The sequence below is a fragment of the Lepidochelys olivacea genome (assembly GCF_965140295.1).
Source record: "Lepidochelys olivacea isolate rLepOli2 genome assembly, chromosome: 10".
Classification (NCBI taxonomy): domain Eukaryota; kingdom Metazoa; phylum Chordata; order Testudines; family Cheloniidae; genus Lepidochelys; species Lepidochelys olivacea.
In genome coordinates this window covers 63261931-63288718 of record NC_140420.1, presented here as the reverse complement: position 1 = coordinate 63288718, position 26788 = coordinate 63261931, and the positions used below count along the sequence as shown (strand labels likewise).

Genomic DNA, 26788 nt, shown 5'->3' with positions numbered 1-26788 from the left:
CCCTATTTTTTTAACGTCAGAGTTTTAAATTAACTGGTTTTTTATCATCTGGTTGCTTGGAGATATTTAGCTGGTCGTACTGTTCAGTAAGGATGGACTTGAAACCCACAAGCTGTGTCCAAAATTAAGAAGCCTCTGTAACGCTGTCAGATCTAAAGCGCTGAGGATGACATCATACAAGAGACAATTCATTAGAAAATGAATGCTTTTTTCCCCACACTAAAAAAATTATATTCTCCGTAGACCAGACAACTACCCATAAGCAGCCTGCACTTCATTTTTAAGGACGGAGACACCATATAGCAAATATTAGTTTTAAGTGAATTATTGTGTCCCAGTTTATTTACTACATTAAATAATTCAACACTATATATTTTCCAGTGTTACTCAATTAAGTTATTCTTCTATTTATTTGGATTGGTAATTATAAAACAGACCTATTCAAAGGAGCTCTAGGTACTGTGACATCATTAAAATAACACAATCAAACACAAAAAATTGGTTAAAACTGGTCATTCCAATCAAATAGCACAAATCAACCCACATAATTATAGCAGAGCAAACAAATCCTCTATCACAGCTCAAACCCCATTCATGCCCACACCCTCCTCAGATACCCAGGAAATCAGATGGGGCTTGGAGCATGGCCTGAAGGTCACAGACTTCAACCATGTGGAACTAAGGAGGGAACTAAATTCCAGAATCAAGGACCCTGATGGAATAAGCACCTCTTCTGATCCCATGTGATTATCCAGAAAAGGTGGAACTGTTTGTGGGTCTCAGACAGGCAGGGCTCAGGCCTTTTAAGGTTTTACTATTTAGATTCCACAAAGGAACCAATAGATAGGTCTTGAGCCACTGGTGAAATGTCTTCTGGCATGATAAACCTCTAAACAATCAGATCACTGCATTCTGGATTACCTTCAGTGTCTGAATTAATTTCAGGTGTAGCCTACAATGAATACATGGCAGTAGTCTAGTATCAGTAAGTGATAAAGACATGGACTATGGTAGCAAATTCCATATTGCAAAGAAGAAACCACAGCTTTCTGGCCAGACATTGATTTTTAAAAAGCAGTCTTCATGGTAACTAACAGGTGCTACCTTATTGTCCAACAGCAGTTGTTTTCTAACTGAACTCTCAAGTGGCAAACTTCAACGAAATAGGAGGTTACAATGTGATGGGCACAACCCTGCAGTCAAGAAAGCCGATATAATCCCTGCCAGCCACTTCAGAGGTTTTTCCCAACCTACCAACATTGCCTGTGTCATATCTGGACTTGGCCTCAACTAATTTGTTCTCATTTGTGCCTAGATTGCCACCTAACATTCAACCACAATGGCAAGATCAACTGAGAGGAGATGAACGTACTGAAGACATGAGAGCCCATGCCATCTCACTAACTCTCCTAGAAGCCTCAAATATATATCCCAGGGGGTTGCATTATGGAATTGTTCATCTGCCTCTCTTCTGGTTCAGGGTATGTGTGTGTGTGTATATGTATATGAATAAGAACATACGAATGGCCCTACTGGCTCAGACCAAAGGTCCATCTAGCCCAGTATCCTGTCTTTCAACAGTGACCAGTGCCAGGTGCCCCAGAGGGAATGAAAGGAACAGGTAATCATCAAGTGATCCATCCCCTGTTGCTCATTCCCAGCTTCTGGCAAACAGAGGCTATGGACAACATTGCTGCCCATCCTGGCTAATAACCATTAATGGACCTATCCTCCATGAATTTATCTAGGTCTTTTTTGAACCCTGTTATGGTCTTGGTCTTCACAACATCCACCGGCAAGGAGTTCCACAGGTTGACTGTGCACGGTGTGAAGAAATACTTTCTTTTATTTGTTTTAAACCTGCTGCCTATTAATTTCATTTGGTGACCCCTAGTTCTTGTGTTATGAGAAGTGGTAAACACTTCCTTATCTACTTTCTCTATACCAGTCATGATTTTATAGACATCAATCATATCCCTCATTAGCCATCTCTTTTCCAAACTGAAAAATCCCAGTCTTATTACTCTCTCCTCATACGGAAGCCATTCCATACCCCTAATAATTTTTGTTGCTCTTTTCTGAACCTTTTCCAATTCCAATATATCTTTTTTGAGATGGGGCAACCACATCTGCATGCAGTATTCGAAATGTGGGAGTACCATGGATTTATGTAGAGGCAACATGATATTTTCTGTCCTATTATCTATCCCTTTCTTAATTATTCCCAGCATTCTGTTCACTTTTTTGACTGCCACTGCACATTGAGTGGATGTTTTCAGAGAACTATCCACAATGACTCCAAGATCTCTTTCTTGAGCGGTAACAGCTAATTTAGACCCCATGATTTTATACGTATAGTTGGGATTATGCTTTTCAATGTGCATCACTTTGCATTTATCGTCAAATTTCATCTGCCATTTTGTTGCCCAGTCAGCCAGTTCTGAGATCCTTTTGTAGCTCTTTGCAGTCTGCCTGGGTCTTAACTATCTTTAGTCATTTTGGATCATCTGCAAATTTTGCCACCTCACTGTTTACCCCTTTTTCCAGATCATTTATGAATATGTTGAATAGGACTAGTCCCAGAACAGACCTCTGGGGGACACCACTATTTACCTCTCTCCATTCTGAAAACTGACCATTTATTCTTACCCTTTGTTTCCTATCTTTTAACCAGTTACCAATCCATGAGAGCACCTTCCTTCTTATCCTGTGGCAGCTTACTTTGCAAAAGAGCCTTTGGTGAGGGACCTTGTCAAAGGCTTTCTGAAAATCTAAGTATACTATATCCACTGGACCCTGTTGGTCCACATGCTTGTTGACCCCTTCAAAGATTTCTAGTAGATTGATGAGGCATGATTTCCCTTTACTAAAACCATGTTGACTCTTCCTCAACAAATTATGTTCATCTATACGTCTGACAATATTGTTCTTTATTATAGTTTCAACCAGTTTGCCCAGTACTGAAGTCAGGCTTAAAAACCTGTAACTGCCGGGATCACTTCTGGAGCCCTTTTTAAAAACTGTCATCACATTAGCTATCCTCCAGTCATCTGGTACAGAAGCGGATTTAAATGATAGGTTACAGACTATAGTTAGTAGTTCTGCAATTTCACATTTGAGTTCCTTCAGAACTCTTGGGTGAATACCATCTGGTCCTGGTGACTTACAACTGTTTATCAATTTGTTCCAAAACCTCCTCTAATGATATCTCAATTTGGGACAGTTCCTCAGATCTGTCACCTAAAAAGAATGGCTGTTTGGGAATCTCCCTCACATCCTCAGCCTGGAAGACTGATACAAAGAATTCATTTAGTTTTTCCACCCTATCGTCCTTGAGTGCTCCTTTAGCACCTTGATCGTCCAGGGGCCCCACTGGCTGTTTAGCAGGCTTCCTGCTTCTGAAGTACTTAAAAAAAAATTGCTATTACTTTTTGAGTCTTTGGCTAACTGTTCCTCAAATTCTTTTTTGGGTTTCCTAATTGTATTTTTACATTTCATTTGCCAGCGTTTATGCTCCTTTCTATTTTCCTCACTAGGATTTAACTTCCACTTTTTAAAGGATGCCTTTTTGCCTCTCATTGCTTCTTTTACTTTGTTGTTTAGCCACAGTGGCTCTTTTTTGGTTCTCTTACTATGTTTTTTAATTTGGGGTATACATTTAAGTTGAGCCTCTATTATGGTGTCTTTTAAAAGTTTCATGCAGCTTGCAGAGATTTCACTTTTGGCACTGTACCCTTTAATTTCTGTTTAACTAACCTCCTCATTTTTGTGTAGTTCCCCTTTCTGAAATTAAATGCTACAGTGTTGGGCCGCTGTGGTGTTTTTCCTGCCACAGGGATATGAAATTCAATTATATTATGGTCACTATTACCAAGCAGCCCAGCTATATTCACCTCTTGGACCAGATCCTGTGCTCAACTTAGGACTAAATCACTACACAATCAATACACACACACACACCCCAAACAAAGGGAGTGACAAGATGGAGGATGACTCCACAAGAGAACCCTTGAGGCAGATGAACAATTCCCTAATGCAACCCCCTGGGACCGCTCACCCAGGAAAGAATGGAGACACTCAAGATCCCTGTCCACCATTGCATACAACAGTATGTAGAGTCAGCAGTACCAAAGACAACTGAACAACTTTAAAATATCAACATAGACACCTACTCATTCTCCATTACTAGTAGATCCTCAAACCAAAGCAACAAGTGCTGTTTTTTTGTCCAGGATATCTGAGGCATCTAGATACTAAAAGATTGGTCTCACACAACCTTCTCAATAATATTACCTACAAGGGAAGATATGAAACTGGTTGACAGTTAGCCAGTTTGTCAATGTCAAGAAATAATCTCTTGATCAGAGACCATATACAAGTAGTCTTCAAAAGAGATTGCACCCTACCTTCCACAAGGTGTTAACAATTCCTACGAACATCACACTGAGCACCTTTTCACTGGTGTTCAATAGTGAGGAAGGACATGGGTCTAAAATTACAGTTTCTGATACAAGGTTTATCCAACTCCAGTGCTTGTGAATTATACCAGCTGAAATTCAAACACAGAAAACCTAACAGTTATTTTACCCAATATATTGCCTTGCTATTGTGGATGCAGATAATTTGGCCCACATCTGAACTATTTTCTCTGCAACACAAGAAATGTCTTCACTAAAAAAAATGGGTCCTTGTGGCACCTTAGGAACTAACAAATTTATCTGGGCATAAGCTTTTGTGGGATAAAACCAACTTCATCAGGTGCATGGAGTGGAAAATACAGAGGCAGGTATAAATACACACCACATGAAAAGATGGGAGTTGCCTTACCAAGTGGGGGATCAGTGCTAACGAGCCAATTCAATTGAGGTGGAAGTGGGCTATTTTCAACAGTTGACAAGAAGGGGTGAATACCAAGGGAGGAAAAATCACAATAGCCCACTTCCACCTTAATTGAATTGGCTCATTAGCACTAACCCCCCATTTGGTAAGGCAACTCCCATCTTTTCATGTGGTATGTATTTATACCTGCCTCTGTATTTTCCACTCCATGCATCTGATGAAGGGGGTTTTAGCCCACAAAAGCTTATGCCCAAATAAATTTGTTAGTCTCCAAGGGCTTGGCTACACTTGCAGATGTAGAGCACTGGGAGTTAAACCATCCTTCGGAGAACGCAGCAGAGAAAATGCTGCTATGTGTTTACACTATCAGCTGCAAGCACACAGGCATGGCCATATTAGCAGCTCTTGCAATGCCACAAAGAGCAGTGAATTGTGGTAGCTATGCCAGTGTGCAAGTGGCTGCAATGTGCTTTTCAAATGGGGATGGGGGGAGAGAGTGTGACAGGGAGTGTGTTGTGTGTATGTGGGGGGAGAGACAGTGTATTTTGGGGGGCTGAAAGCGTGTCAGCATGCTGTCTCGTAAATTCAGATAGCAGCAGACCCACACCCTCTCACACACGCTCACAACAGCAGCATTCCATACTAATTGTTTGCTTTGTTCCAGAGCAGATAAGCATGCTGGCGGTCAGAAACGGAGCTTTGAAAGGGGATAGCCACATGCCTGCAGCCAATTTCAAAACAACGAGAAGAGTGGCCACTTGACTTCAGGGGATTATGGGACGTTTCCGGAGGCCAATCACAGCGCAGTAATGCAACACTTCGCCCACACTGACGCCTGGGCGTTTCAGCCAGGGCGCAGCAAGCTTTAGGCTTCTCGTGGAGGTGGATTATCAGGAGCGCTCCAGCTGCAGAGTCCAGGTGCTCTACATGCCTTGCCAGTGTGGACACCTCAGGAGTTAGGGCGCCAGGGGTTGCTTTAATGCGCTCTAACTTGCAAGTGTAGCCGAGCCCTAAGGTGCCACAAGGACTCTTCATCGTTTTTGCTGATACAGACTAACACTGCTACCACTCTGAAACCTGTCTTCACTAAGACACTTGAATCAGCAACCTCTTGGAGATACCCCAGATTAATCAGAATGTCAACTCCTTGAAACAAATCTACTGATAAGACTTTGTAGATAAAGAAGAGTTTCATATCTCTGTTTTGTTACCCATACAATATGTGGTGTAAAATTTCAAAAATTCTTTTACACCATCAGTCAGATTTCTCCATAGACTTCTGCACTGGCGCTCTCGTTATCTTCCCTCTCGCCTCATTTGTCACAAGCCACCTCTAACCCGAGGTGACCGATGTGTACAAAGACAGGGAATAATATGCTTAAAGGGAACTGCACTAATATTGAAAAGAAAAGATTATAAAACCCTATAAAAACATAAATACAGTTGAATGTTGGAGAACCAGCACTCTTACTCCACTAAATATTGTCTCTTTAATATTCCACTTACATTATTTTAAGAGGTTATTTATGACAACTATATATAAAGTTTCCACATGGAAATTGACCTTCAAGCCAATGTGTCTCTTTGAAATATCCTTTAAATGAAAATGCTTATATGTGTCTCCTGTTTACTAAAGCGGATATTTAAAATTATTAAATAATACGAAGGTGGTGGGTTGTTGTTTTTTTTATGGTTTCCCCTCTGCACCCATTTTTCAACCAGGTACTTAAAACTCCTTAAAACTAAAATAATCTTGTATTTTCAAATTTTGAAATATTAAGTTGAATTTTTTTCCCCCAAAAAGAAAACATATTGAAAATAAACTTTCAACCAGTTCTTGTATTTACTATGACTTCCAACCCAATTTCAGGGGACATTTGTGGCAATTTCGAGCACAATATTAAGATATACCAGTCTTATACACATACCAACTCTTTTTTCTAAAAGGTTTCCCTGTTGTGCTAGCTTAATAGCATGGATGTATCCGAAGGAGGACTCATATCCCAGCATTTCACAATAGATTAGTCTCACCATACATTCTTTCATCAGTCTCTGAAATACCAAGAATGAAATATTACGAAATTTAGAATAGTTATAAGTGCTCTGTTCCTTTTTACAGCTCTAACATATTGAGGTTTGAGACTTTGACAAGTATATATTATAAACAAAAAGCACTACTTTTTCTAAACACAGAATTTAACATTTCTAAAATGAAAGTTTATCAATATTTGATGTGATACTAATCTTTCAAAACAAATTTAAGTTAAACTACAACTGAACTTCATCAAATTCCATGCATAAATATGTTATCTGGTTATGAGTGGCATCCTTACAATCAAAACAAAATTATGACCATCATGGGTATTAAAATGAATAGTCACAAGGCACTGTACTACCGTACGTACAATACCACAAATTACTCCACATCCCACTGTTGTTGTATCATCAATGGGAGGAAAGTGGTCAGTGCAGTCACAAATGGAAGAGGAATGGTTCCACTAAATACTTTCTCTATTAAAAAACATTTTTGTAGTGCGGACCACAACTTTATAAAGCCAATAATGATTGACAGATTAAACATGATCTTGCGGTGTGACAATGTCGCAAAAAGACAGATATCATACTAAGGGTCTGTATACACATCGAATTATTCGGGAATAATTATTCCTGAATAACGTCATGTGTGGACAGACCTATTCCGGAATAAGAGCATCCACACATGGAGTTATTCTGGAACCACTTTTACTCTCTAAATTCACATGCTACCTTAATCCAAATTAATTTTCAAGTACAGCTAATCCCTAGATTGCATATACAATGGAACTGCATGCTAGGTTAGAAAGGTAATTGTTATGAACACAGAAGCATGCTTGTCTGAAATCTGTAATGATTGGTCTCCATTAGAGAATTCCTTGACTAATCTCAAGCAACCAGTGGGTGGTAACTTGACAGATGGTAGAACCAGTGTTCTGAGACAGCACAAACAGATGGGCAGGAGAACTCTAAGGGTACGTCTTCACTACCCGCTGGATCGGTGGGTAGTGATCGATCAATCGGGGATAGATTTATCGCGTTTCGTCTAGATGCGACAAATCGATCCCTGAATCGATGCCTGTACTCCACCTCGGCAGGAGGAGTAAGCGGAGTCGACAGGGGAACCACTGCGGTCAACCCACCACCGTGAGGACAGCCAGGTACTAAGATACTTCAACTTCAGCTATGCGAATAGCGTAGTAACTAAAACTTACAACTGTTGTAGTGGGAGCAGAAACTGTTGCTTTCAAATTAGTTTGTTCCTGTTGTATTAATTTTTCTTCCTCCTATAAAAGAATAATTTAAACATTTTTAAGATCTTGCATAATTTTGGAGGGGTTAAAAAAAAGAAACAAATGATGGCAAGGAAAGCATGAACTATTAGAATTCTATCAAAAATAATTTATATAATCTTACGTTCTTCATTTGTTTTTTGTATAAATAATATTACAAAGCTATTACACTTCCAATTTCACTAGATTTACAGCTTCAAAGGGTTTCACTAGATTTCCATATACTGTTTTTTTTAAAGTACAAAAAATGGTACACTTTCCATATCTACACTTTCATCTGCTCACTCTTCCATTGGCCTGTATTACAGTATACATAAGTTTATTGATTTAAAAGGGTCTAACAGTACTTCATTTATATTCTTGGACTTGGAAAATATTTTAAAGTGCACAGTTTTAATACATGCCATTCAAAACAAAAACTGCATTCTGCAGCCATTTTGCAAGCTCAGCAAGCTTGGCCCTAGTTAGGACTTAGGCCTGGTCTACACTAGCGGGGTGGGATCAATCTAAGTTACGCAATTTCAGCTCCATGAATAGCATAGCTGAAGTTGACGTACTTAGATCTATTTAGCGCGATGTCTTCACTGCAGTAAGTCGACTGCTGACGCTCCCCCGTCGACTCCACCTGCATCCCTTGCCCTGGTGGAGTACCGGAGTAGACGGGAGAGCACTCGGCGGTCAACTTATCACGTCTTCACTAATGCGATAAATTGACCGCTGCTGGATCAATCGCTCTGGAGGTAAGCGTAGACATGCCCTTTGATGAGACCTCTAGTGCCTAGACAATTACACTGGTAATTCAGCCAGTAACACCCTTTCTTCTAAATCAGTATTTGAAATAATACACAGCATGGTGTCAGGGAATGATACAATGCATTATTTTGGACGACAGATAACACTAAGGTCCTGCCCACTTGTACAGCACGCACTCTTAGAAATATAAAGGGATTTATCTCTGTATCCTGGCCAAGTTACATCATCTTATTTACACCTACTCTAACAAAAACTGATCACTGTGTATTGCATTCATATTTACTCCCTGTACTAAACTGGAAAGATGGTCCAATGGGTAGGGCTCTAAACTCTGGCTTTGAGATCCTGCTCTGTCACTGCCTTCCTGTGTGACTATGGACAAACCATTTAACCTCTTGGTGCCTCAGCTCCCAGTCTGTAAAATAGGGATTTACAGCACTTTTCTACCAGAGGTGAAGTAAGCATACTAAGTATAAATATATTAAAGGTAGGGTCACTAATTTTGGTTGGACGTATTCCTGGACATTTCATCACATGACAATCTTTAATTCCAAAATCTTTAATTCCTAGAGATTCCAGGACAATCCTGAAGGGTTGGCACTCTAATTAAAGCCTATGAGGCACCCAGATTCTATTGTAACTGGGGCCATATCAATAGGCAGGGTGGGTAGAAAGAAAAGTATGTTACTGAGCAGGGCTGAACAGGTGTGTTTCACCCCAGAGGCAGCTGCCAACACCTGCTGACCTTCCACATTCAGGCTTTTCTACCCCACCCACGGCAGGGGCGGGCGGAGCTGCTTGGCCGAAAACCCATCTGCTCTAATACCTGGCGACAAGGACCCCCGTGGCTTCACGCCTGTCCAGAACATGAGACACACGCGGCACGGGAAGCCAGGGACATGGGTGAGAAGGGAAACCGCGGACCCAGCCTCCCCGCTCGCTTTCAGCCTGGGGTGGGGGGTGCAAGGCCATGACTACAATCAGTGTTGAGATGGAGCCGGTTCGCACCGGTTCGCTAGAACGGGTTGTTAAATTTAGAAGCCCTTTTAGAACCGGTTGTTCCAGGAGGGCAACCAGTTCTAAAAGGGCTTCTAAATTTAACTGGCCAAAAGTGGCGCCTTAGGCGCCAACTCCATGGGTGCTCCAGCCCTAGAGCACCCAAGGGGAAAATTTGGTGGGTGCAGTGCACCCACCGGCAGCTCCCCGCCCCACCCCCGGCCCCAACTCACCTCCGCTCTGTCTCCGCCTCCTCCCCTGAACGTGCCACCCCGCTCTGCTTCTCCGTCCCCCCCTAGGCTTCCAGTGAATCAGCTGTTCGCGAAGGAAGCCGGGGCAGGCTGAGAAGCAGACAGCGGCTTTGCACTCAGGCCCAGGGAGGCGGAGGTACAGGGGGGCAGGGAGGCGCGAGAAGGGCCGCCCGTGCTGCAGCAGGTAACCTGGGGGAGGCCCGCAGGAGAACCACTCCCCACCCCAGCTCACCTCTGCCACCCTTGACCTGAGCAAAAAGCTGCCGCCTGCTTCTCAGCCCTCCCAGGCTTCCCACCAAAAAGCTGATTTGCGGGAAGCCGGGGGGGGGAAGAGAAGCAGAGCGGGTCAGCGCGTTCAGCAGAGAAGGCGTAGTGGAGGCGAAGTGAGCTGGGGCCGGGCGCGGGGCAGGGAGCTGCCGGTGGGTGCTCTCCACTCACCAAATTTTCCCCGTGGGTGCTCCAGCCCTGGAGCACCCAGAGAGTCCGTGCCTAAAGCAAAACTTTTGATGTGATCAGTAGGGGAATGGCCACTCCCCCTGCTCCCCCCCAAGCTACGCTCCCCCACCCCTAGGAGCCAGAAGGACCTGCCAGATGCTTCCTGGGAGCAGCCCCAGATAAGCACCTCTGGGACTCCCCACCTCACCCCCCAGCAGGTGCCTCTGGCTCTTAGGGGTGGGCACCCACTACAATGGCCCATGAGACCCTCCTGCCCGGTTCTGGGGGCAGTCAGGGGACAGGGGTGGATGGCATAGAGGTCCTGGGGGGGGTTGGATGGGGCAGGAGTGCCAGGGGGTGGGGGTGGACAACGACCCCCTCGTGGGCTAAGGAGGGAACCTGCTGTTAAGATTTTGGCAGCTCATCACTGGCTACAATTGACAGGGGAGAAGGTCCGGCCGGCCAGGGCCCAGCCCCGCTGAGCCACCCCGCTCCCCCACCAGCCCGTACATGTTTGGAGGAGAGCGCAGTGATGCTCCGGATCAAGCCGCCCAGCCGCGAGGTGGCCGAGAACCGACCCGGGCCCCCGCCAGGCCCGGCCCCCGGGTCGTGCTGCCCCAGCAGGCCGGGCAGCGCGCTCAGCGTCCGCTCCACCACGTCGCTCATACCCGGCCCAGCCCCGCCGCCGGCGGCGGCCCCCCACTCGCAGGCTGCCGCCTCCCGGAAGGGCAGGGCCTGCTCCCGCCCCCGCCGCCCCGCACTTCCGGTTTCCCGGACTGAAAAAACTTTATTGAGGCTCCTGGCGCGGCCAGCGGACACTGGGGCGCTGCTGGCGCGGGGAGAGAGGCGCCTAGAGCCGCGGGCTCCTGGCCTCCAGGCAGCCCGAGTCCCCGCCAGGTGATGTGGGACCTCAGGGAGCCCTGGGGAAAGCAGCGACCCCCGCCTGAGCACCGTGCCTGACCAGGCCTGGCCCCGCAGACCTGAAGGGCTGGGGCCCGAGGCGCTGCCTAGGAGCCCCTGCGGGCGGCAGCTTATACAGTTCTCCCGCACAGGCCGTATGGATCCACCCCAGCGGGCTGAGCATGTGGGCCGAGGCCCCGGCCCAGAGTAGGAGTCCGCCCCTTTAGCACTGTGGGCTGCTCTTGTCAACTCTGGTTTTCCCCCTAGGACTCTTGTCTGAGCTTGGGGGGCATGGAGACTTGGCATTCCCTCCGGCACAGAGAGGGGAGAGTGCCCTGCTCATCAGCTTCACCTCGGCACAGCAAGTGGGCTGCATATGGACACGGCTCAGTTGTGTGAGGGAGCAGAGCTGGCCATCTGCTGTGCGGCTCCCTGCTTTCGCCACTGATCACCATTGGTGAGTGGCAACGCCCAATTCTTTGAGAGGTTTCCTGGCCTCCCTTAACTCCCAACACCCTGCCACACACAGCTTGCTAAACCTAAAGGTGGAGCTGAAACACCGCTTTCTAAACTGGAGCGCACAGCTAGGGGATTCAGTCTTTACAGAAGGATCCTGGAATCAGACAGGACTGCTCGCACAAGGTTTTGAAACTTGGCAAGATTTGCTTTAGGTAACCTCTCTTCATAAGTCCTTTCACAAAATCTCAAAACCCTAGGATGGTCACTCATCCTGCCAACCCGAGAGGGACGCAGTGGTTGGGATAGGTTAGTAAAATACTTATTTTGATGTGCAAAAGCTGTGACAAATCAGTTACATGCTTTTAGGTCTTTATTCATCTGTGAAAGTCTGAAAAGAATGAGTTTAAAGTTAAGTAGCAGAATTAACTGAATTTTCAGATCCTTTATTCCAATGGAAAATATCAATAAGAGATTTTTCTCTTTTTCTTCAGTAGCAAAAACAACAAAATAAACCCCAAAGAAATAAATTAAAATGCCCCAGGGGGCTAATTTGTTAAAGTTTTTCTCAGTAGTTTTTCATTTAGAGATGAAAAATTTGTTTTTACAGCATCCGCTCTTGAAAGTGAAGAAATGTGTGTATACCGTGGGACATGAGCTTGATCTTTCAACAATGAAGTCAGTGGGAGTTTTGTGATTGTCTTCAATGGGAACAGCATGGATAAGGCTGAAAAACAAAATGTACAATCACACGCTGATTCAGATTTCATAATTAAATTGAGAGATCGTAGCAATGGACGATCATTTTCTCAGTTGTGATTGTTTTCTTTTGTACTGTGAAATTATTCTCTCCAGACACATTACACATAATATTCAGTAAGCATCTACTTTGTAAATAATGATTAATTTAAGAAGAGTTTCTTTTTGTTGTATATTAAGGTTGTTCTTTTCCTCCATCTTGTTTTAAATTCTGATTGACAGTTTTCTGTCAGTGTAAATGCAGACCGAGTAAGTAAGGAGTGAAACATCCTACCCAATACCTGATCTTTTTTGTTTTTAAGAAGCCCCTTTTAACCTTTAAATTATTAAATCTGAATCAGTTTCTGTTAAAGTTCAGTTTCTGTTTTGTAACCTGAAGAGTGTAATTATCAAAAGCTAAAGCTTGCTTCTTTTTTTTAACTTGGTTCAGCAATAAACATTGGGCTGGATCCTATGGTATAGTGTCATAGAATCATAGAAATGTAGGATTGTAAGGGACCTCGATAGTTCAACTAGTCCAGTCCCCTGCAGTGAGGCAGAGCTAAGTATTTTCTAGACTGTCCCTGACAAGTGTTTGTCTAACCTGTTCTTAAAAACCTCCAATTTTGGAGATTCCACAACCTCCTTAGGTAACTTGTTCTAGTGGTGTGATGCAGCTGCTGTACCAAACAGCTAATGGAATGTGGTTGGAGAGACCATATAGTCAGCCCTGGTACAATCACATCAATGTAAAATGGATTATCCAGTGGCATGAAGCTCCCGAAAGGCTTAGCCACCTCCATTCTGCTGGCATAGCGGGTGTGGCTGGAAGAAAGCATGTGCCAATCTCTGGTTGTGGTTTTAGCTCCTTAGAACAACTGGCATCAGTGAAAGCAGCCCTCAGCCTGCTCTAGCTCTTATGCTGGGCAATTGGGCCTGTTCACAGTGGCCCTAGGATCACAGGAGCGGAAAGGTGCCACCACAGCACCACACCGTCCCTACATGCATTCTGTACACTTCAGACAGACCCAGGATCTGACACAATGTTATGGCTTGCTTGTTTGTTTCAGTACTGTCTCTTTAACTAGCATGTGGTTTTGATACTGCAAACACTAACATTATTATTATTTATATTACCGTAGGAGCCCTGTTTATGCACTAGCACCCCATTATGCTAGTTGCTGTACAAATACAGAACAAAAAGACAGTCCCTACCCCAAAGAGCTTACGATCTAAGTATGGGACAAGAACAACAGCTGAATACAGGTATCTGGGGGAGTATAAGGAAACAAAGAGACCGCATTGGCCAGCATGACAGGCTGTGGGTCTCAGTATACCAGCAGCTTAATCATTTTCAGGTAGTTGGAGGCATCATGGCAAAGAAGAGCCTTGAGGAGGATTAATGAGGTAGTTTTGTTGATGTTTGTGGGGAGCTCCTTCCAAGCATGAAGGGCAGCATGAAAGAAAACACGAAGGTGCTTGATTGAAATTTTAACAAGTGGGTGATGGAAGTTGTCTTCATAGGCTGGTCAGAGGCAGGATTTGACATCTAAATAGTGAATCAGACAGAATAGGTATGGTGGTGATAGGCCATGAAAGGCCTTGAAAATGAAGACAAGTAGCTTATGTTTGTTGTGATAGAGAAGGGGGAGCCAGTGGAGGGATACAAAGAGAGGGGTGACCTCATCAAAGCGACTGGCTAGGAATATGATCTTTACAGCAGCATTCTGAATGGATCTGAGCAGGGCAAGATTGTGTTTGTCAAGCCCAGAGAGAAGGGTGGTACAGTAATCACTATGCAAGACGATGAGAAGAACCTTGATGAGAATTTTGGTGGGTGGATAGGAAAGACCATATCTTAGAAAAGTTATGCGGAAAGAATTAGCAAGATTTATAGAGCCCAAATCCACAGGTATCCACAGACCATTTTTGCGGATCGCAGTGTGGATGCTGATACAAATTCTGTATCCACACAGGGCTATACAGCATACGCTGACCTGAACAGAATTGCTGGCGCCCAGCCTGTAGGCTCCAGTTCAGCTCTCTGAATCACACAGCAGTGTGCTGGGCATTCTGGGAGTTGTAGTCCCCTGATTACTTGGAGGGAGGAGGTAAACTACAACTCCCAGAAGGGACTGAGCCAAGCACCATAAGGTGGGGTTGCTCTTTAAATAAGCAGGCGGTAAACTGCATGCATTAGAGACCCTGCAACTGGGTTGGGGTGTCCAAGCTCCCCACAGGGAGGGCGGCATTGCATAGAAGGACCCAGAATTATAGCCTCCCTGCCTGAAGCGGGGAAGGAGGTACGGCAGGGTCAGAGCAGGTGGCAGGGCAGGAGGTCTCTGGGGGGAAGTGGGGCTGGGAATTGGGTGCTTGACACAGCCCTGTGTCACTACTGCGCAGTGACCTGTGGAGCTGTTTAGAGCCCTGCAAATATGCAGATATCCACAGACTATTTTTGTGGATCGCAGCTCCAATGCTGATACACTTTTTGTATCTGCGCAGGGGTCTAAAGATTTAGGGATAGCCTGGATGTGAGAACGTAGAGAGAAGTCCAAGTCCAGGATGATGCCCAGGAGTTGGTCTGATTCATATGATTTTGTTGCTCTCAATAGTAGTACTCATACAAGCAAGAGCCTTAGTAAGTAAGCCTTCACATCAGTAAGGGTTTGCAGAATGCAGCCCTTGAGTGTCACTTATGATTTTTGTTCCACTTTTAAACTAAACCTAAGATTTCTTAGCTGTGAAAAATAATATTTGTGGTGAGAAAGTGAAAACCTTGAAAGTCATGAGTCTGACTGTCTTCAGATACCATTTTTTTCCCCCATGCAATACTCCATCTTTTCCAAATAGGATTCATTTTATATGATCGCATTTAGGTCTAGTTTCACAGATATTATATTACAACAGGTTCTAAAGGCAAAAGTCTTGTTGTCCTCAGCAGTTTGACACTGAAGGAGCTTAATCCTCATTTCAGTGGCCCCTATCTCTTGCTTTCTTTGTCAGTCACATACCTCAGGCTTTGGCCATGACTCAGAACTGCCCTGAAACACAACAGTGTAACTTCCCATGCTTCTATATGGAAGGAGAATCTCACAGATGATGCTAAGAGTGGAACAGAACACGCATCAAGACAGCAATGGCATAAATATGTGGAGGAGGGGACCACTGTGGCTAACTTACAACCTCAGTCTAGATTTCAACCCCTAAAGGCAAATGCACTGTTTGTCTATTCATTTCTCTCTGATCTCTGAGATCAGGCATTTCTAGGCCTGGTATACTGGGATTTTCCACCAGTTGCTACAAGCTATGCTCACATAATCGTTGATGTATTTTTGAATACAGATGTGAAAGCTTTTTTCCATTGCTGAATAGTAAATAGGGGAAAATCCTAGTCCCACTGAAATCAGTGAGAGTCAGTCAGCTTGCTCATGATAGCAGAATAGCAGGCTCTCCATTTTGCTAAGGTTGAATGCTCACTTCCATTTAAAATACAGACATGCACCTTTTTTTTTTTAGTTTTGCATGATTTTCTCAAATTCTTTTTGGATTGAAATATCCCATATTTAATTTCAACCCAAGGATTAATTGTTTTAGAGAGTGAGCAAACTGTGTCAACCATTTTTAAGTTATATGATTGCAAGGGAAAAAATTTTTTCCTTATATGTCTGATCATAACATTTGACTTGAAGATAAAAGCTTTAAATTGGTTGGCTTGTTTTTGTACCTCTCTGATATTAACAAAACAACTAGGAGGAAATTCAGGTCTATAGTTTAGAAAATTAAAATATTTAAAGTTGGCAATTTCATGAAGATGTATTAAAAGCTTTCTGTTTGTGTTCTTAGATATTTTTAAGGACTAAATTTGTTAAGGACAACACAGTTTAGAATATCCCTTTTGAAGACATCCTACTGTGTGACTGAAGCTGGCAAAACTGAGCTTTGCACACTGCATGTCTTCAGTTAAATGAAGATAATTATTCTCTTAGTGAAGATGATAGAATTTGCATAAGCTCTGGAGGATGATTAGCTCAATTTTATTATTTATTATTTTTATTGTGGTAGCACCTAGAGGTCCTAGCCCCATTATAAAAATAGAACAAAGACAATCACTGCCATGAAGAATATGTAATCTAAGGCCTCAATTCTGCAAAGAGTTACATACTTGACTAATTTGATGTGCAGTGAGTAGTTCCAACAGGACTACTTGCCATGCATAAAGTTATCCACATATATAAGTATTTGTAGTACCAGGGGCCAAGTCGCATGTTATGTGACTTACAAGCACTGTTAAGGATGACCAGTTTTGGGTATTTCTATTATGGATGATTCAGGTTGGCTAATAACTCTTTTCCTAACAATTTCTTTCTTTCCCTTTAAATAACAAGGATGCTTAATGTGGAGATTTAGCATTAATGCAACATTAAGGTAGAGAAATAAAGAACACAAAATAAAACTGCTCCCTTCGCGTAAGGATGCAATGTTGCATTCCTGTAATATATTCAATTCCTGCTTTTCTTGTTAATCATAACCTGAAGAGTGGTTATATCCCAAAATGTGACTGTAAAATAATGTTGATGGGATCAAAATTTATTCCCAGTGTCTGCATGTCAAATGTACTCAATTTACCAATAAAGAGTTTGGATTTTTTAGTTGCTATTCCTTTAAATTCGTCCTGGCATTTGACTGTCCAATTGTCTGCTTTCTGGCTCATGCGTCATCACCAGTAACAAACAATTCTACAATAGGAGCTTATTTGATAGTGCATGAGCCAAAATAGAATACCACACGTGCTTTTTGCCGTCTGTGTCTGCAGTATGAAGAGAAGTAGGAAAGAGTAAAAACTTATTTTTGTCTGTAAAAAAAAAAAAAAAAAAAAGTAGATGATTCCAAATAAAGCCACAGATTTATTGAGAAAAAAGGTGGATATTTTTTACCAAGTTACTTTTCTGACAGTGATATTCCTTCAGTATAGTGTGATGATTAAAGGAGAATGTGAAAGGAAGATATTGATATAATAGGCATCACAGAAACCTGGTGGAGTGAGGACAATCAGTGGAACACAGTCCTTCCAGGGTACAAAATTGGAAGGACAGAACAGGTCGTGCGGGGTGGGGAGTGGTACTATATGTTAAAGAAAATGTAGAATCAAATGAAATAAAAATTTTAAATGAATCCACATGTTCCATAGAATCTCTATGGATAGTAATTCCATGCTCTAATAAGATTATAACAGTAGGGATCTATTATTGACCACCTGACCAGGACGGTGATAGTGATGATGAAATGCTAAGGGAGATTAGAGAGGCTATCAAAATAAAAAGCTTAATAATAGTGGGGGACTTCAATTATCCCCATATTGACTGGGTACATGTCACCTCAGGATGAAATGCAGAGACAAAATTTCTCAATACTTTAAATGACTGCTTCTTGGAGCAGCTGCTACAGGAACCCACAAGGGGAGAGGCAACTCTCAATCTAGTCCTGAGTGGAGCGCATGATCTGGTCCAAGAGGTATCTATAACAGGACCGCTTGGAAATAGTGACCATAATATAATAACATTTAACATTCCTGTGGTGGGAAGAACAGCTCAACAGCCCAACACTGTGGCATTTAATTTCAGAAAGGGAAACTATGCAAAAATGAGGAGGTTAGTTAAACAGAAATTAAAAGGTACAGTGACAAGTGAAATCCCTGCAAGCTGCATGGACACTTTTCAAAAACACCATAATAGAGGCTCAACTTAAATGTATATCCCAAATTAAAAAACACAGTAAAAGAACTAAAAAAGAGCCACCGTGGCTTAACAACCATATAAAAGAAACAGTGAGAGATAAAAAGGCATCTTTTAAAAAGTGGAAGTCAAATCCTAGTGAGGTAAATAGAAAGGAGCGTAAACACTGCCAAAGTAAATGTAAAAATGTAATAAGAAAAGCCAAAAAGGAGTTTGAAGAACAGCTAGCCAAAAACTCAAAAGGTAATAAAATGTTTTTTAAGTACATCAGAAGCAGGAAGCCTGCTAAACAACCAGTGGGGACCCTGGACGATCGAGATACAAAAGGAGCACTTAAAGACGATAAAGTCATCACAGAGAAACTAAATTCATTCTTTGCTTCAGCCTTCACAGCTGAGGATGTTAGGGAGATTCCCAAACCTGAGCCGTCTTTTGTAGGTGACAAATATGAGGAATTGTCACAGATTGAAGTGACACTAGAGGAGGTTTTGGAATTAATTGAGAAACTTAACAGTGACAAATCACTGGGACCAGATGGCATTCACCCAAGAGTTCTGAAAGAACTCAAATGTGAAATTGCGGAACTATTAACTATGGTTTGTAACCTGTCCTTTAAATCAGCTACTGTATCCAATGACTGGAAGATAGCTAATGTAACGCCAATATTTAAAAAGGGCTCTAGAGGTGATCCTGGCAATTACAGACCAGTAAGTCTAATGTCAGTACCCGGAAAATTAGTTGAAACAATAGTAAAGAATAAAATTGTCAGACACATAGAAGAACATAAATTGTTGCGCAAAAGTCAACATGGTTTCTGTAAAGCGAGATCATGTCTTTCTAATCTATTAGAGGGGGTCAACAAACATGTGGACAAGGGGGATCCAGTGGACATAGTGTACTTAAATTTCCAGAAAGCCTTTGACAAGGTCCATTACCAAAGGCTCTTACGTAAATTAAGTTGTCATGGGATAAGAGGGAAGATCCTTTCATGGATTGAGAACTGGTTAAAAGACAGGGAACAGAGGGTAGGAATAAATGGTAGATTTTCAGAATGGAGAGGGGTAACTAGTGGTGTTCCTCAAGGGTCAGTCCTAGGATCAATCCTATTCAACCTATTCATAAATGATTTGGAGAAAGGGGTAAACAGTGAGGTGGCAAAGTTTGCAGATGACACTAAACTGCTCAAGATTGTTAAGACCAAAGCAGACTGTGAAGAACTTCAAAAAGCTTTCACAAAACTAAGTGATTGGGCAACAAAATGGCAAATGAAATTTAATGTGGATAAATATAAAGTAATGCACATTGGAAAAAATAACCCCAACTATACATACAATATGATGGGGGCTAATTTAGCTACATCTAATCAAGAGAAAGATCTTGGAGTCATCGTGGATAGTTCTCTGAAGATGTCCATGCAGTGTGCAGCGGCAGTCAAAAAAGCAAACGGGATGTTAGGAATCATTAAAAAAGGAATAGAGAATAAGACGGAGAATCTCTTATTGCCCTTACATAAATCCATGATACGCCCACATCTTGAATACTGCGCACAAATGTGGTCCCCTCATCTCAAAAAAGATATACTGACATTAGAAAAGGTTCAGAAAAGGGCAACTAAAATGATTAGGGGTTTGGAACAGGTCCCATATGAGGAGAGATTAAAGAGGCTAGGACTTTTCAGCTTGGAAAAGAGGGGATATGAGAGAGGTATATAAAATCATGAGTGGTGTGGAGAAAGTGAATAAGGAAAAGTTATTTACTTGTTCCCATAATATAAGAACTAGGAGCACCAAATGAAATTAATGGGAAATTAATAGAAGGTTTAAAATAAATAAAAGGAAGTTCTTCTTCACTCAGCACACAGTCAACCTGTGAAAGTCCTTGCCTGAAGAGGTTGTGAAGGCTAGGACTATAATAGGGTTTAAAAGAGAACTGGATAAATTAATGGAGGTTAAGTTCATTAATGGCTATTAGCCAGGATGGGTAAGGAATGGTGTCCCTAGCCTCTGTTTGTCAGAGGGTGGAGATGGATGGCAGGAGAGAGATCACTAGATCATTACCTGTTAGGTTCACTCCCTCTGGGGCACCTGGCATTGGCCACTGTCAGTAGACGGGATGCTGGGCTGGATGGAGCTTTGGTCTGCAGCATGGCCATTCTTATGTTCTTATGATTATTAGTGGATATTGTGGTGTTATATGTTGTAGTGCAGGGGTTCTGAAACTGTGGTCGGGACCCCAAAGTGGGTCGGGACCCTGTTTTAATGGGGTCGCTAGACCTGGCTTAGACTTGCTAGGGTCTGGGCCTAAAGCCGAAGCCTGAGCCCCACCGCCTGGGACTGAAGCCTAAGCCCTGGGTATCAGGGCTCAGGTTGTAGGCCCCCTGCCTGGGGCTGAAGCCTTTGGGCTTCGGCTTTGCCCCCCACTCCCACCAGAGGAGGTGAGGCTTGGGCTTTGGCTTTGCCCCCCCTACCCCACCCCGGGTGGCAGGGCTTGGGTGGGCTCAGACTTCGGTCCCCCCTCCTGGGGTCATGTAGTAATTTTTGTTGTCAGAAGGGGGTCACGGTGCCATGAAGCTTGAGAACCCCTGTTGTCGTTCATGCCTGTAATTAGTGTATTATAATGCATACTTGCCAAATGTTCAAAACCCGGGTGTACTTTGTACTTGCAAGTAAAAACTGGTTCAATTATATGTGCCCAAACTGCACCCAGTTAGAAATCTGATTTCTGATTGCAGTTGTAAATTAAATGGAAAGAAATGCTGTATATTTTCTTTTGGAAACTACCAGCGATAGTCAATTGCTTATCCCATGTGGTCTTAAATTGCGGGGCAGCTTCTGTTTAACGTAACTATGTTTTCCTGCATCATTGCTAACCCTAATGCAGCTCCAACAGTGGTAGTAACAGTGAGAGCCATAATGCAGATAGGTCTCCTGTGATTGCCATTGTGTTTAACTGAATGTCATTTGACTTGCTCTGAGCAGGGTGCAGGGAATCTTATGTACATAAGAGCTTCCATCATTGCTACCACTATTCTATTAAAAACTGTATGGAGGAAGGATGGCAATCCATTGTGGCTTTTATACAAATATAGATAGATTGATATATGGCTAAATGGACAGATAGGAAACTGAGACATTACTATAACTTATGGCATTATTTGCATTTCTGTGGTTCTACACATTTTCCCAAGTATTTCTATAATAATAGGTGTAAGGAACTAGCTGGAGTTTGAACCACTCCACTGCAGTCTCTGTTCTCAGATTTCAGAGTCGCAGAACCATGCTCCAGGTTGGTAAATTTACCTCCAGTGCTTTTCTAAATTGGGGTTCTTTAGACAGAAATTCTGTCAGCTATTGCCACTCTAACTATTGAGATGCAATCAGTTAGTTAATACTGAAATTTTTCAATTACACTTTCAGTTTTTCCATCCACAGTTAACTGTGGGTGCAAAATTAGAAGACTTTTTTGAAAATGTGACCATAATTAATCTCCCATTTTTCAAGCAGGCCAATAGTCTTATTTAAGATTCCCACTAGCCCTGAAATAGAACTGCTGCAGACACTGGCCATGACCCTTTTTCCTAACATAAAACTGAGATGAGGAAATATATTCCTCAGATTGCAGGGGAATCACAAGAGGGTATTTGCTGTGGTTACATTTTAATTTACATATATAATCACGTGTCTGGTTATTCATAATTAAGCCTCTAGATCTATTTTCTCTTTTCAGTTGTTCTCCTGTTCCTTTATTCTTTATTCATAGGCAAGATGTGCTGCGGCTAAACTTTTGATGGTGCCCTGCCCATGAAATAAAAAGAATAATTTATGAATATGCCTGGACGGTGAAATTAAGTCGTGCATGGGCTGGCCTGCTGCAGAGGGGCGAATTTCACCTTTAAAGAGTATAAAGCTGGTAACATGCTGCTTTTCTGTGTTGACTCCAAACCAAATCTTTCTGTGCTACCGGGCTTTGAATAGCATGATCTGATTCTCCCTTGGGCTTTCTCGGGAAGATTGCCTTACAATTAAACCGTGCTATTCAGTCCCATCTCAATGCAATTAGGAAAGAAAGCTGGCCCACGCTGCCCATGAATCATATGTCATGTGCATCAGTTTGATGGATATCATAAAAACGCCTCAGTCAGATTTGACCTTCTCCTGTGGGGTGGGGACGCTGACATTGGCGCCTCCCCGGAAACGAGCTAGGCGGTGATCTTGTTTTCCTGCAGATCAGAAGGGGAATGGGAAGCCTCTGTCTTTGCATTGGAAAGGGAGCTCATTAGTGCGGCGGCGGCAGCGCCGCCCCAGCCCTGGCCCGGAGAGCTCCAGCCAGCGGGGTTAGCCAGTGCGGTGGAGCCAGGTGGTGCACGCATGCTCCTCCATCTGCAATCCCCCCTCCTGCCGCCTCGTCTCCTCCCACTCCTGTCCCGAGCCATCAAGAGGGACCGGCTCATCCATTTCTGCCAGGGAAGGGAACAAGGGGCTGAACAATACGGCACCACGCCCTAGCCCTCAATCCAGCCGGCGGCTTCTAGCCGCGGCAGCTCCTGGGCCTTCAGCACCACGAGGCTCGGACAGCTCCCTGTGCCTCCGCCGCAGGCTGGTGCGGGGCTCGGCGCTGCGGGTTGGGGCTCAGGTTACACACAAAGCCGGCTTGTGCAAAGCAGGGCGCCTCCTCATTTCTCAGTCCAGCGAGCCCACCTCCCTGCGAGCTCTGCAGCCAGCCTCGCCTCTAGCAGCTACCCCGAAGGCCACAAGGATGGTTTTCAACTGGGCGACGCTGGTTCAGGTCCTGGCTCTGATCGTGAGCCAGGTTCACGGCTTCCCTAAGCCCGAGAGCAGCAGAGGTAAGTCATGACCTCATTATCCCTTTGCACCGAGATGGGGAAACTTTTCCATGGAATCAATGAGGAAGAGTTACAACTTTGCTCTCCCTTGGCTAAACACGAGTAGATCCCAAGGAATCAACACACTGAACTGGAGGGGTGGGAGGGAGCATTTTAAACTGAAAATAGATTTTAAAAAATAGGTAGAGGAGTGGGGATCTGTTCTTAATTCACATTTTGTTCTTTTCCAAGGGCTGTTTTCTCTGTCCTGCAGTAGCTTTCAAGTCTTTGTCTCTTTCTCTGGTGGTGTTCTGGATGTCATAGATCTTTTAATCTCTTGATTATGCCAATCCCATTATGCTATTACTATTTTAGTCAAGCTCTTACACAAGTTTTTTTAATGTGTTTATTATTTTTATGATCAGAGAGCATAAGGTTAGTCCAGTATGTAGAGCCTTCTCTTATAGGAGGAAGAAACAACAATTTCTTTTTTCCCCTAATTTAAATGTTTGGCGTATTCCCCCTTATTTCCAGATGTATTGATTTTATTTCACAAGGATTTATATTTGACATCAATTTTCAATGCATGTGTTCTTAGGAAAAAAACTACAATTCATTTTTTAAATATTATGCTGCCTCTGTGTGCATAACACATACCATAACTGAATATATGTATTTATTTATTCTAGATAAAGGTATATACAACAGAGAATTAAGTGAAGAGAGACCACTGGAGGAACAGGTAGGTAAAATGAAAAATTATCCGAATGCTCTTTGACATTTTAACTGTAGCAAATATAAGTTTGTGAGCTTTCAGTTGTGAGACTGATGAGACTCTCAACAGCTGAACAGAAACTCTAAGAGTAAAATTAACATTGGAAGCCTTTGGTGAAATGTCTTAGAGTTGCAGTAATTCATAAGTATTAATAATGAGCTAAAAGAAAGTTTTACTGGCCTAGATGCTAAAGCTGTGCCATTAGCTCCAACAGCACAACAAATCCTTTTGCTCCCAAACTCTCACTGAAGTCAATGGGAGCTTGGGGTGAACAAGGAAAGCAGGATCAGCATCCATCTACGAATCTGCAGTATATTACAAGTTTCCACCAAGAGGCTCTTTAACCCAAAGATACAGTGTTACAAAAAACAAAAACCGCCACAACCCACCAACAACCCTAAGAGCTTGATCATACTTAGGCAAACTTCCTAACTCCTGAATAAAGAGTGCAGGTCAGGCCCTATGGCTTTTCCAGAATAAAGTCTGATAAAATAAATTGTATTGTGTATAACTGAATAAAGAATGTATGATTACAATGTACTCATTGTTCCCATCTCGGATTTGTTCTCACACACCAGATTGCTGAAGCTGGGGCAGGCAAGATCAGGAAAACACTCCCTACAGGTAAAACATGTCCCCTATTAATTATATTAATCTACATATTAAAATATTGTGAGGGTTAGACTATATGACATGTGTGTTCATAAATTTTCCAGAAAATAAGCCAGAGTTCAGAAATTATTCCTTTACTGATGACTTGAACCTGCTAAAGTCAGTAACAGGAAAAGAGAGGAATGAAAAGGAGAGGGAATCAATCCTACATGATCGTCAACAACCAGCCCCTGATGATGCAGACTCCACCAAGAACCGCAGGCTGGTAGATGACTACGACTCCACTAAAAGTGGACTGGATTATAAATTTCAAGGTATTTCATAATCTTTTCAGTAACATCTAGCTTTGATTTTTCATGCAAGTTACTGCAGTTATGGATCATACAAAATTACCTACCTAAAAATGCACAATACTCATCAGTGACCTATAAATTTAAGTTATTGTCAATTTTTTTAGAAACCTACCGCTTGACACAAAAGCACAAAGAATTTCACAATTATTGGCAAAAAAGAAAAGGAAGGACTTGTGGCACCTTAGAGACTAACAAATTTATTTGAGCATAAGCTTCTGTGAGCTATGGCTTAAATTTGTTAGTCTCTAAGGTGCCACAAGTCATCCTTTTCTTTTTGCAGATACAGACTAACAGGGCTGCTACTCTGAAACCTACAATTATTGGCAATTTTCACAGACAACTTGCATAGATTTGCTCCAAATGTGTAATCTGCATAGTTTTAGAGCTTTCATATTCAGTGGCAGGGGTATCCTGATGGTGTTATACCTCAAAACCACTTTAAAAATAAAAACATAAATTTAAATTAGTAAAAAGAAAGTATGTATTAGTGATATAGAACTACCTACTTTGCATACCTGTTTATTTCAGATTTTAAGTCTATTGTTTAGCACATTAGTTATTTTTCACACAGTGGAGAAGGAAAAATGATTTAGGACCAGATTATGCCTGCTTTACTTGAAGGAGTAAATTGACTTCAGTGAGTTAAGTAAGTCCTATGAGTAAGGTAAGCAGTATTTGGCTCAAGGTGATTTATATTTATACCAAAACCGACTGGTCATGGGTCAAAGCCTGCTCATCATATTCACTGTCGCATTGGCTTAGAATGGCATTATTTGCATAAGTAAGGATTGCAGGATTGAACCTTTGATTTACTGAAATCCCAACAGGAAAAAACAACATGACCTGTTTTGTTGTACAAAGCCATATGATTAAAATAAAATACCAACAACGCAAGCATATACGGGAGCAATGGTATATCATTTTAAAGTACTTTTCTACAAACATCAATTGAATATATTTCCCTGTGCTTATTAGAAAGCTTCAGCCAGAGAAAGGCATTTTTCAGAAGAGGGTAAGCACTTGTGTGTTAAGATCATTGTATTGTTATTGATATAATGCTTTACAAAACACTGTGGCAAAGCATAACTGTAACCCTACTTCAACATTTGGAGAAAAGTGGATGTTTGTGTTGAAAGGAGAAAGCAACATACAGATATTTTTTAAATGATATCTAAATCAAATGAAAAAGAGATGTTCAGTAAATAGTTAAATTGTAATTCTTTTAGATGATCCAGATGGTCTTCATCAGTTAGATGGCACTCCCTTAACTGCTGAAGACATTGTCCAGAAGATTGCCACGAGAATTTATGAGGAAAATGATAGAGGAGTATTTGACAAAATTGTCTCAAAGCTTCTAAATCTGGGTCTAGTAAGTTTCCTGTTGTCATTTCATCTAGCTATTTTGTCAGTTTATTTTCCCTTACTTCTTTTTTTAATAGTTGGGCTGAATGCGGTGTCTGTGCAACTGAAAAGTTAATGACACTGGCTTGAATCAGGAAGCGTGTGAGTCAGGCTATAAGCAAGCTTCTCAATTCAATTGTGCCATTGCACATCAATCTTATCCTGCAATAACCCTGCTATTCCAGTCCTGAGCTTTGCTATGAAAGATGCCAAGTTGTAAAATGGTTTTATGGTGTGTAAATAAAAGTCCACTGAGGACAAGAAGGAAAGCAGCATATTCATTTTTACTTCCATTTCACTTTTTGTTTTCACTGAATTCTTTTGTATTGTCAAGTGCCTTGTGATTTTTGTAAACGATGCTCCAAATGGTGTAAATCAGCATAGCTCCATTGACTT

General features: G+C 42.4%; 2 protein-coding genes across 4 annotated transcripts in view; one reads left to right on the top strand and one right to left on the bottom strand.

The window, feature by feature from the left end:
• The window catches only part of AP4E1 (adaptor related protein complex 4 subunit epsilon 1), a 33420-nt gene extending 22100 nt beyond the window's left edge, over window positions 1-11320 (bottom strand). Inside the window, exons 1-3 of one of the 2 annotated variants that reach the window (XM_084640431.1) lie at window positions 11111-11320; window positions 8088-8159; window positions 6768-6891 (exon numbers count right to left, since the gene is read on the bottom strand). In XM_084640431.1, coding sequence (XP_084496557.1) covers window positions 6768-6891; window positions 8088-8159; window positions 11111-11266 — 352 coding nt within the window. In that variant the 5' untranslated portion in view covers window positions 11267-11320. The remainder of the gene's footprint in view (window positions 1-6767; window positions 6892-8087; window positions 8160-11110) is intronic. The other variant, XM_084640430.1, reaches the window with a different exon arrangement.
• Window positions 11321-22332: 11012 nt separating this feature from the next.
• SCG3 (secretogranin III) overlaps window positions 22333-26788 on the top strand; it is a 42356-nt gene continuing 37900 nt past the window's right edge. Inside the window, exons 1-5 of one of the 2 annotated variants that reach the window (XM_084640433.1) lie at window positions 22333-23272; window positions 23941-23993; window positions 24605-24650; window positions 24743-24952; window positions 26218-26360. In XM_084640433.1, the coding sequence (XP_084496559.1) occupies window positions 23185-23272; window positions 23941-23993; window positions 24605-24650; window positions 24743-24952; window positions 26218-26360 (540 nt within the window). In that variant the 5' untranslated portion in view covers window positions 22333-23184. The remainder of the gene's footprint in view (window positions 23273-23940; window positions 23994-24604; window positions 24651-24742; window positions 24953-26217; window positions 26361-26788) is intronic. The other variant, XM_084640432.1, reaches the window with a different exon arrangement.